General features: G+C 42.2%; 1 protein-coding gene across 1 annotated transcript in view; it reads left to right on the forward strand.

Moving 5' to 3' along the window:
- LOC108885614 (cadherin-4-like) overlaps positions 1-12724 on the forward strand; it is a 182670-nt gene that overhangs the window by 103245 nt on the left and 66701 nt on the right. Inside the window, 1 exon segment of the mRNA XM_018680029.2 lies at positions 10012-10238. Within this exon segment, the coding sequence (XP_018535545.1) occupies positions 10012-10238 (227 nt within the window).

Raw genomic sequence — 12724 nt, forward strand, 5'->3', positions numbered from 1 at the left:
AGTTTCAGCCTGAAGCACAGTGCATTGATTCCTGTTTTGACTTTAATTCTGTTCCTTAGCCGAAGAAGCAATTACCCTCATAATGACAACATCAGCACCCGGCTCACAATAATTTGTCCGTACACTCCATGTACCTGTGCTCTTCAGATGAATGTCATCTGCTTTGCAGGCCTTCTGGCCCTCTGGAGGAACCAACCTAAAGCCACTTTTGTGTGCTGGGTGATAATAATGACACCAGTTACTTTCATCACTTACTCTGCTGATTGATCAGTAGATTGACCCTCATCATTTCAGATGGCAGGAATCTGACTGAACAATTACTTCAGCACCATGTTTCCGTCCCTCCTTAGGCCAGATGAGCAGTAGGGAGAAGGTCACTCTTTAAACAGCAAGTGCATGCCCAAATGAAGAGTCAGAAAAAAAAACAGGGAGTGAAGCAATTATGAGTATGTGATAGCAGTCAGTGTAGCTAACTTCTTAGATGGCCTTGATCACCTCTGAGGCAAAATACTAATGAGTGTTGTCCCTGGTCTCGGGGCCTGGAGACTAATGGCTGGCCCTGGCCTATCGCTTGCCCCAGGGGGGCTTTGGACTAGTGACAGGATTAGAGAGAAATGGATGAGAGCAATGGATAATGAAGGAGATCTGTCTTAAGTCTAATCATTGGCTTTAGGAGACATGACCAGGGCTGGAGAGAGGGGGAGCTAGAGAAGATAAGAGGTATGTTTCTTGTTGTGATTACACTTTTTATCACGATTGAAGATCCAATATGTTCCCATTGTCAGAGGCTCAACGAGGTGTTTTACTCAGTTAAAGCACGCACCCCATTCATACATGAATGTAGAGAAAGTGTAGTTTCACTGGACTTGGATAAGACACCTCATTATTGAGACGAAGCGATACACCTTTTATCACACAAATTTAGTGTTGCCTTTTCCTCTGGCCTCCATTCCCTTAAATTAGCCTGTCAGGCATAACAGATATTTCTGTTCCTCTCTAAGTGTATATTTGTAATGCTAATTAGGGCAATTGTGGGGAATCAAATCAAGATGCTGAACACAGCAGCTAAACAATCACCAGGGAAGGATGCAAACACTTTTATGCTAATAACATGAGAAAGGGGAAAAAAGATGGAGAGGAAAAACAGAGAAGAAAGGACCGCTGGTCAGCTCAGTGAGGGAGAAGTGATGGAGAGTGAGGGCTGAGAGGGAGAGAGATAAAATGAGAGGGGGAGAAAATTAAAAGCTGATTACCTTGTGAGTGAGTCTTTGGTTTCTCTGAGGACTCGGGGGTGGAGTAGGGGTAGGAAGCTTGTTTTTAGTCTTATAGTATTTATTAAGGCCAGTCTCCAGGGTAATCAAGACCATCTAAAAATAAACCAGCTGCAGTCATAAACACTGGACACAGGCCGAGCACTGCCTTATGTCCTGTAACTGGACTCCTTTAGTCACTCACCCGTAACGTCTCTCCCATTCAAATGGAGGAGATTTCTGCACCATGTCAGTTATTATGATGAAGTGTGACCATTATCTAAAACCTGAGGTTTGTTCTCTACATTGTACAATATGTGCAGCAGGGGCAACGTGATTCATTCCAGAAAAAAAAAATACTTACTCGAGAATAATGGGTTTTCATTACAGTCATTATACGGTTGAGTGAGAGTCACAGATATTTCCCAGAAGCCCCTTTTGTCCCCTGATCCTTGCCCCTAGTTTGCTCACATTCCCCTCTTTGTCACTTGGCCCAGCTGAGGTCCCACCACCTCGCTCAGGGCTATGTGAAATTATTATATTGTACTGGGAGATAACAGACAGTGTGTAGCCTTGAGGCAGTTTCTTCGCTTCACCTCCTTAAAAAAGACATTGCTGTGATAAAGCGGGGCTCCTTCTCTGCTCACGCTAAATCGAAGGGGAAGCCTTAGAGGCAAGGTCTGGTGAGTGGGAGCCAGATTAAAGAAATAAAAGAAACAATTGGCTGATATGTTTTGCAGGTTTTTTTTTTTTTTTTTTTTTTTTTGGAGGCATTGTTTGCTGCCTAGATGCAAGTTTTCTCCAGTGGATGGATTGATTAGTGGCCAATTTCACCGACTTGGCATGGTCTGAAATTAGTGGGTAGCTACTGCTGAGATGGTCAGCCTAAAGGCATGCAAAACAACAAGGACAGAGGGTGCCCATTAAAGTTCACCATAGTGTGAATATTTGAAGTTTGGCAACACTTTAATGATGTATTTTAAAGATTATCTAGTGAGGTGTAGGAGGAAATATTTCTGGATGTTCAGATGGTGTGTCTCCTGAACATACTGACAGATCGTTTCTTAGAACCGGTTTGTTAAGGTCACCAACCTTTAAAATGGTTAATCCGGACACACCTGAGGACAGCACACATTGAGACGCACTTGTGCCCCCTAGCTGCGGTATGCTTAGGAGATAACAAATTCACAAACAAACCACACACACACACACACACACACACACACACACACTCTACACACATCCACACAGAGGAGAAAAGCTCCTGGGCTGAATGGTGGTGTATTAATCACACTGACGCCTGGCACTGCGATCTGTGACCCAGTCTTTTAATTGCATCCGCTCTGCTTTGCTCCCTCTCTCCCTCTTTATCTTGCCTCTTTCCCCTTTCTCATTCCTCAAGCCTCCTCATGCCCATGCCCATGAGAGGAGACTAATGCAGAGGTAAGAGGGAGGGCTGGGGACAAGCAAAACCCAAATGCTTTACCAATAAGTGCCCCGGCCAAAACTCACGGGACAGCAAATGCAGCAGCACATTAACACACTGAGATTCAAGCCATAGTGTGGAACGAAGTTTAGTGTGTAATGTGGTAATGTGCAAGTGATGTGGTGTGCAATGAAAAACAAATATCTGTGTGGAAATCTTTATAATCCTTTGAAATACCATGACAACCTTTGAAAAACCTCCACAGAGCATGTGCCCCACACAACATCCTGTACGTGTGTGGTTACATTACACACAGATCTGCAGCATAAAGACTCTCTGTAGCCTGACAGGCTTGTAGGCTCCGACGCAGGAGGGCCCTCTTTTACAGCTGTTCCTCTATACCTGCAGAAGCAGGGAGGTGACAGAGAGAGAACAAAGGTGTGATGGGGTGGGGGTGGCAGGGTTGTGGGCGGATGTTGGCCACATAGACTTGACAGTGCACTAACAATGTGACAAGTTTTCATTCAGCCACGTAAGTGCGGCAGCACAAGATAACAAGCGTGTGGTGTTTAAAAAGTGAAACATGAGCGCTGACGCTCACAAATGCAGGTTGACAGCACCTTGTCTTCCCACGCACACACATACACAGCTACGGGAACGGAGGGAGTCGATGACACCCATTCCCATTTATGCATCAGCTGTAATAATCGTATATGCAAAGAGCCCGTGTCACACACTCCCACTCCAATGTCCCTCTTCTCTCTCTCACTCTGTCTCTTTATCTCTCTCACTTCTGGCTCCCTTGCACGCATAAGCACACACAGCGACATACACACGCAGGCACACATGCTCACGCACTTGAGTCGCAGTGGTTTCCTTTTGTGAGAACGAGCTGTCAGAGGGAACTGTGTGGGCTTTTGTTAAAACAGAGAACTGCAGAGGCAGAGAAATTCATTTCCAACTGCGGCAAAAAAAAATAAATAAATAAAAAATCCTTTTCAGGAAAGTCACATTGTACCTGCAGTGTTTTAAAAACAGCAGCATGTAAATTGAATTAGTTATAAGCATTCCTGTGGGGGCACAGTGGGCTTGGTTTCAAAAGACTTTCAAGGTTTGTGGATGTACTGCACGGGGCGCCGCAGGTTTGACTACAGATTCACAAGACGCTGCACTTTATAGTTGTGATAAATCAAGACGTCAGAAAATAGATTTTACATCTTAACTTGCCAATCACACTTGTTCCTCTGCAGCTACCTTACCGCCCACTGAAAGATGTAAACTTTTCTCAATTCTTTTGCCTCTTGTGGGTGGAGAGAATATTACAGCTCACATGTCTCTGGTAGCTGAACTTGAATAGAGTAGAGCTGCTATAATGTCACTGTCAGGTGCACTTTCAGACTTTTCTTCATGTTTAAATTTACAGTGGAGGATTACAAGAACCATTATGAATCGTTCCAGTTCATCAAAACCATTTAGTTCCCTAAAGAAAAAAAACCCCCAAAAAACTCTTGGCATCTGAGTTGAAAACAAGGCTGTTTCTCTCAAGTCCTGAAAAGCTCACATTTTGCAGATAGCATACAGGTTTTTCACAGGACTTGGATTTTTTCAAGTACATTGCTATCAGCAGAGGATTTTCATGTGGAATTCAAGGGTCTAATCTCTTAGTTTGCAAATGAGGCTTTTTGTATTTGGTTTCACAGAGCCACATTTGATGTAGTTTATCTTCAGAAATTAATTCAGCTTATTGTGAGTGACACTGCTTATCAGGGTACTTAAAAACAAATGCTTGAGCATCCGAGCATTTCATTCGTATTTCAGTTTTAATACTTAATAGTGTCGAGTTAAACCAGTGCTGTCATTTAAAATGAAAACACAGTCATTGTGGACAACTCCTTGGACATAATCATATAATTTAAAATAGGTGGATGATAATGATCAGTCCTTTTTGGAATGAGATATTCCAATACTCTTTACAGCTTCTTACATACAGTATGTTCTGTATTTTAGCAGTGCACGTTTACTTGTCAGTGGGCTCTGTGCTGCTGTCTATCACATCCTCAGCCTGGCAAAAATACTGTTATTTGCAAATTGAGTGGGTGGCGTTGATTTTCCCGTTGGCTTGAGGAAAGCAGCGGGGTACCGGGGGGAATGTTTACTTAGCACTGTGCCACGACTGCGATGAACAGCACCTTAACAAAAGCAGCTCCATATGCTCAGTCTGGACCTATTTACAGGCTCCACTCACAGCATACCCCTCTCTCAAGTATATACCACAGGGACACTTTTATCTTAAACTTTTTTCCACAACTGTGTCAAGTGGGAATTTTTATGTCCCACACCAACCCATTTAGGCACAAGTTTGTTTACTGTCTATATTTAGCTGTTGTAGCTAATATTATAATCTTTATTTATAAATCCTTCAAATCACAGGAGACAAAGTGTTTTGCAACTCATTAAATACAGATCAGAGTAGGAGAAGGAACAGTAAGTATAAGGTGAGAAAGGCAGAATAAAAGCAAGATTCATAAAAGGGAGGCTTCAGTAAGAACAGTAATAAATGGATGTTACATGAAAGCCCATCTAAATAAAATCATCAGTAAAATCATATGATCACTTCTAAAAACCAGCTAACAAGTGTGAAAATGCTAAAATCAGACTGACTTGGTGTCTGTGATGTCTTTTTTTTGCACCTCTTGTAGATCTTTTGTGCCACTCTCTCAGCTCACTTTAACAGGGGTAATAACTGACCCACCAGGGTGCCCATTTTTATGTCTGGCTGGGCTGTCGGCTCAGACTGGCTGTCCTGGTTTGCGCGGGGGAGAAAGTGCCCCAGTCTGCAGGGAATGCAAGAGTAAGAGGAGAAGAGGATAGATGAGGACAGGTGGAGGGTAGGTTGGGTTAAACAGGGAAAAAATAAGGACAGTAAGAGAAGGAGGACAGGGAGCTGTGTCTTAGAGAACAGGGGAGTGGAGGAGAAGGGAGGAGACAGTGACAAGAGAGAGAGAGGGGGGGGGGGGTCGACAGGTGAACATGGTGTAGGCGGATGCAGCGGGATGAGGGAGGCACGCTCCATGTGGGTGCGCAAAGCAGGCTGTGCAGAGTTACTACCTGCCATCTGTATTATGCACATGTAATATCTCTATACAAGAGCTGTTTTGGCCTCCTCTAGGGTATTGTTGTGGATCTACAAGCAGGATGAGGCAAAGAGCATAAGCGTATCTCTCTCTCTCTCTCTCTCTATCTGTGTATGTCTGTCTGTGTGTGTGTGTGTGTGTATGGAGGACTTGGTGGTCGGCGGTCACGGCTGCTTGCCTGCTCTGTTTTAGCTGCTTCTGTGCTGTGCTAGCCGCTCTGTTGGACAGCATGTTCTCTGCTGTACGAGTCCAGAGAAGAGCAGCCGAGCAGAATGACACCAGCCTCAGCAGCTTGCCAAACACCGCTGTGGATGGCAGGACGCGCTAAAATATACTACACACACTCTGACACACACACACACATACAGACACACACACACACACACACACACACATACAGAGGAGCATTCACACTCACATGCACTCAGATAATCTTACAAAGGGACACACGGAGGCAGAGCAACATACATGCACACATTTGCACATATCTAGACTACACAATAGAGGACGAACAGAATGCATAGACCGGGATGCACACACATTCATACACCCATAGAGGAAGAAGGCAATCGACACAGTGGATCCTTGAGTCAGTAGGCTGTTATCATAACCAGCAAGGCACAAAATCGTTCCTATTTTCATACAGTTTATATTGTTTGCAGATTCTGTACTGCTGACCAGGCTGTTTGAAGCAGCACTATCAGCTGTCCAATACAGTGCATTAATCACACCATGCACTGTAAGTACTATTCAAAGATTATTTAGTAACGTCAGTGCTTAAATTCACATTTCAGTCCATGTTGTTTGCATGTGATATGTTCAGAAACTACACATGCAAGCCTCAAGCTGCAGAAAGGTCATGTAAAATTGAACACAAGTGACACTCCTCACCCTGACAGAGAGATGTATGATGGGTAAACAAGGCCACCCAGTGGCTGGAAATCATGACATCTCCTTTTTGACATTTTGTTGATCCTCTAAATCGGTCAGAAACTCACCGAAACAAGCTAATTTTTAAGTTTTAACACTCTATGAGTAAGCCCCTGCCCATACCCCGAATGTGACTCTGGCTATGGTGTGATGTCGATTGGGTCTGTTGACTAGAGTTGATGAAATTAACAACACGTTCAGAACTATTTATGCTCAGTGACAGAAACATTCTTAACCCTTCTTTAACATTTATAAAAGATGGCTGGCAAATGGAGCTGCCTGTTAATGTCTGGCAACAAAGTCTGAAGTTAGTGTCTGATTTTATCATCATATTTGAACATCTCTGAACACTGACAGCGAAAAAATGTGCACTGGCAGAAGGATACAAAGGATATACGAAGTGTCAGGTTGTGAAATAATTATATGTAGTACTTGTACAGCTTCCACATAGCCAGAGGCAAGACCTCCACAGTCCTATCTTAACTTTTCTGATGCTTCAGGTGATGAAGTTAACTCCAGTGGCAGCATTGATTGAACCTGCAGTAAAATATGTATGTGATATATTTTTCCATTATTAACTTGTTGAAGGACTGCTGGTTTGTTAACCTTCAGGGCCGTCAGCTTAGAAAACGGCCTGGAGCCTCATCTTGGTTTATTCATTTCAAGTTCAATATTTCACACAAATGGATGCCGTAGTTTGCCAAGCGTAAGATGACAACACAAATTACATGCACTAGAGAACAATAACAATAAATACGCTCAGATTAGTTATCAACAGTGTCACTGTTTCCCTTTCCATTATGATGTGACAGCGGTGACTAAACCCCACAGCACTGTTTGTACATTAACTCTCATTGTCTTAAAGCTAAGGATTGATTGATTGATTTATTTATTTATTTATGGAAAGCTGTGGAAATTGTTCAAATTAGGATATATTTTATAATTTTTTTATATATATCTCTAGGTCTTTTTTTCTGTGTGCTACAGTATCTTCTGCTTATCTTCCGCCTTCTCTTTTTATCCTACCATCTCCCTCTCTCTGTCAGACACACACACACACACACACACACACATACATACATACACATAGTTCCTCTATCAGTAGTTGTCTCTTTCTGCCGCTTTCATCTCTATTTAACAGCGTGGCAGATCAGATCCCACCACCTGATTTGAATGTGCTTTGTGAACAGGATTTTTAATGAATAGCAAAGCATTTATGAATATCTCCACACTAAGTAGATATGTCAGGAATCAGGGTCATGGTCCTAGCCCCTTGTGGGTAGGCGATGAATGCCAAACTGAGAGCCGGCCCTGTGCCCTTAGAAAGAATCAAAGACACTCCTCTAACAGTGCTGCACAATGACAGCGCCTTCACAGACCACATGTCTGTTCCCATGCCAACTGGCACCAGCACAGCACACACAAGGCAGCAGACAGACCCGCAGAGACCTTGCTGGTTGTATTGCAGAATTAACCGAAATTAATATATGTGAGGACAGACATTCTCAAACTAGCTGTGCTTTGAACTTTCTCCTACACGTGTGCACACACAAGTGGGAACACACACACGCATGCATAAGCAGCACTTTGCAGTGCACGTGTCCTTAAGCCTTGTTTCTCCAGCTGCACCACAAGAGAGCTGTCTAAGTGACAACAATTAGCCTGCTCAGTTCAAGCTAATTGAAGTCATTTACATAATACATGCCTGCCATCACAATTCATCTGCGGACAATTCAAGCAGGTCTGTGTCATATTGTCACAACCTGATGTTAAATCAACCCGCCCGCCTTGATAAATGATCCCCAAAGGAAGGCCATAATTTCACACAAAGCTTATCAGTCACATAAGGACGTTCTTCACTGGGCTGTAGTTTTTTTTAATGAAAATATGAATTGCATTTGCCAACACAGACAGATGCGCACATTGTCAAAACTGTGTTTACCATCCATCCCATTACGCATGCAATTACTCAGAGGTTGAAAACAAGCAGCCTCATTTGTGTGATGCTAAGCTGCAGTGGCCGAGGAGATCTAATGCTTTATTAGCCTGTTGTTTGGGAGCTGCGTTTGACAGGAAACTGGGCGATGAATTAAATAGATGGCTTGATAAAAAGCTTGCTGTGCAGAATTCTTCATGCCGGATTTTTGAAAAATTGTGCTGCCATAGCTCATAACAGGCGATCTGTTCCTTGGGTGATTTATGAAATCAATTTGTCTTGTTATCAGCAGCCAGAGTTTGCGAGATAAGATCAGAGCATGTGCATTTCAACTTGGGGGTAGAGGGAAAGACGAGGGATGGGGTGTGTCTTGTGTGTTTGTGTGTGTGTGTGTGCGCGCATATGTGTGTATGTGTGTGTGTGTGTGTTAACACAATAGGGCATGCTGAAAACAGTTATCAGTCATTCTCAGCATTCATGTCATTGCATCACGCTGCGAATCATGGGATAATGATGCATCGAGTGTTGATTAAATTTGGCAATGGAATGAAAGGATTTTCCATATCGTCATGTCTGAGACTCTGTTGGTTCCTCCTGGGTTTTTGTGTGTGCCGTAATGGCACATTCATGTCAGGTGTCACTGGAGAATCTGCACTGATGCACTCAACAGTCTTACGCCATCTGTCTCTGTCTGCTTCTGTGTCATCTGTCCCAACCCTTTACTCATACATGGAATGGAAAGACTTCAGATGCCCCCCTGTACCCAAACCACCCTCCCATACTTCTCATACAGACACATGTGGTACTTAACTCTGAACAGAGGAAAAGCAGTTTCTGTGTGTGTGGACATGGAAACATGAGATTCCTCACACCTCCCTTTCTTTCATCTCAGTCAAGCAGAACTCTCCAAATGTCATTCAAAACCATGCTCCGTGCGCTTGGCAGCAAAGCATGGAGCGCAGTCGGCCCAGTCAGCGTAATGTGCTTTAGACCTTCTCCTCATGCTTTCCCCAGAGAAGCCAGGGGAAATGCTGTCTTGACATTGCGATCCGTCTAGTTTGGGAAAAGAATGATATGAAAAAGAATTAGGTCCCCCCCTGTGTATTCCAGTTCAGGAACAGATAAGCAGTTTGTTTTGCCAAAGACGTCAAAGCGGGGAATCAGAGGTGACAGCAGAAGGGATGAGATATTTCAAGATACATCTTGATGGATGCGGGTTAATCTTAAGCCTGCCAGATGTGTCAAGGATTTGCGGATACCTCATGGAGTAAATCTAACTGTGCTGCTTTCTAATTCTGTACCCCCCCCTTTCCCCTTTTCTGTCTGCCTCTGCAGTGAAGTTTGAAGATTGCCAGCGCAGCAGAGCAGTGGGCTTTGTAAGCAGCGACCCCAATTTCAGCGTGAGACCTGATGGGACGGTGTATGCAGAGCAGGAAGTGGCCAACCTGTCAGACCCTGTCCAGTTCATGGTGACGGCCCGAGGGCTCCATGACCCACACATCTGGGAGACCACTGTTAAACTGGCTTTGGCTGGACACCCCCATCCTTTACCACTTACAAAGGTAACTAGAAAGAACTTGACAAGAAAAAAATCACAGGGGTTCACTGACAGACCACCAGAACTATTTAGTCAAGATGAAATTGCCAGTATAATAAATTTTCAGATAAATCATTTGCATTACATATGGGCTAATATTAAGTGTCTACCACTGAAATGCCTTTGTCTGCTTTACCATTATTGGAAACTCATTTATCATCTAAATTTATGTAAACAAACAAATCTTAAAACAAACAAACAGACATAACCAGAAGCAGATTATATCAGCTTTGGCAAATGAATATTAATTCCACAACAGCTATTTATTTATTTATTTATTTGTTTGTTTGTTTGTTTGTTTTACTATTATCTGGTTACATGCTCTCAAGTCAGTGTCTATACATAGCCAAAGATCACTTGTGAGGGGAAAGAAAACCCACTCTACGACTTTTCATATAAACGATCTAGTTTATTGCATCACGTCAGTGTGGTGATTAAATGGTGATCTTTGTTTTAATTATTTTCAACTTAAGTTCCTTGCAAATGTCGAAAGCTATAAATCTAATTATATTTGATAAAAAAAAATATTCAGACGATTTAAACTTGATAAGAGGATTTGAAACTGGATTTGTCTTCAATAAAAAGCCATTACAGCACAAATTCCTAGGTTGTTTTCTGATTAGATATGCTTCATTATTTGGAAAATATCTGTTTAGCAATATCTGTAAAGCATCTTCCTGATAAATGTGCCCATCAATCACCGGAAACTTTAACAGAACAAAAAAACATATGAACAGGGTGAAATGTAATGAAGCATTCTTGATCAGAGCCATTAATGCAGCCTGTCATTTAAGTAATTCCTTTAATGAGTGTTTCCAGCTTTTTCCAAGGCAAAAAGTTTTTTAAGAGTACATGCAGTGCTGCTAAGATGCAGTGCCTCGTTGTATGTGACAAGTTGAGACATGTCCCTATTTCCTACCCAGGCTCTTTTAGCTAACGGACACTGTAAAACTACACAGGACCAAATATATAGCCACTTACTGACTTCAACTACCAGGCTGCACTTTGTTGAGCGACAAACCCATTATCATTTTTCCTACACTACTTGTTGAACGCCATTGGGCTTAATGTTCAGTCATGTTTCTAATCATGACAAAAAGCCCAAGACTCATGTAGCTAAAGCAATTGCAGAGTGGGGATTAAAATTCTGCCCACTCCTGGCAGTGCAATAATGGAGACTGGGAAATAATTGACATTGATTGAGCTAATGTTCCACTCTGGCGGAGTCTGCGAGGACCAGGTGATGTAGTTTGAGCGTATAATTATGTTCCCCACATTGTAGAGATAGAGAAAGATCCAATAATTGAACAAGAAATAAATGTGTTTTCTCTAATCACATGGAAATGTGAAAAGCAGCTTTTATACTTACAGTACAGTGTGCATTTTTAGAGAGTGTTTACATGTGTTCTTGTCATTTTTCCTCAGATAAATAGGTGATTCAGTAGAATTTAGTTCCAATCTCCTGAATGGAAAATTGCTGGTACACCCTGAGGAGAAATTCAAATAAATACTTGTTTCATTAAGAGCATAGTCATGAAAGATGTAATTATTAAAATGAAGTATTGGCTACAGGACGACATGTGACAGGAACATAGGTTAAAGGTTACCTATTTGAAGGACCAAAAATATGAAAAACTACTGTGGTTGAGGATTAATTTAATTTCTCTCTATATATATTTGTTTTTTGTTTCAATTATGGCAGTCCAACATTGTCATTTCCTGTGGTTTCACAATATTAAAACTACATAAAATGAAGAAATTAAGTGAAACACTGAGTGACAGCCTCCACAGCACTGAAAAATCACAGTTTGTCCTCAGTGACATCTACTATTTATGACTTGAGTGGGAAGGGTGACATTTACAAGTGATCACAGTTTTATTGTGGACTTATTCAGTCTGGTTGATTCATTTTGTGTTACATCTTGTACTCTCCAGAATGGAACATTTATTAAAATGCAACTGTGCCTTCGTTTAACAGAGCAGCAGAGTCTCTGAACTGCTATAAATCCAGCCCTGCACATGAGGCTCTGTGGGTGAGGTCATGTTGTCCAGTTTCCCTGGACTTCCTTTTCCCTGAGGGCTTTAGTGTTTTTACACAATGTAATTTCACTCAACAACTTTGGTAAAGTTTAAGTGTCCGTGTATAATGACTCTCATTCTCCAAGTCTCAGGAACTCTACTGGAGGGATGAAACACCACTCTTCCAAAAAATATTCACTCATTTGGTGTTTTGATGATGATGGTGGAGAGTGCTGTCTAACACGTCACACCCATAGGTGTTCAACTGTGTTGATACTCATCAAACCATTCAGTGACCCCTCTTGCTCTGTGGATAGAGACATCATTATCTTGTTTCCTTACTCATTTTTCAGGTTTTCCATTCATCACTCATTTGTATGTGTCACCAACAAAAAAAGAGTGTATCATCCCCTCTAATTGAGATGCTGTAGA

Source organism: Lates calcarifer, linkage group LG12, assembly GCF_001640805.2.
Source record: "Lates calcarifer isolate ASB-BC8 linkage group LG12, TLL_Latcal_v3, whole genome shotgun sequence".
Lineage (NCBI taxonomy): Eukaryota > Metazoa > Chordata > Actinopteri > Centropomidae > Lates > Lates calcarifer.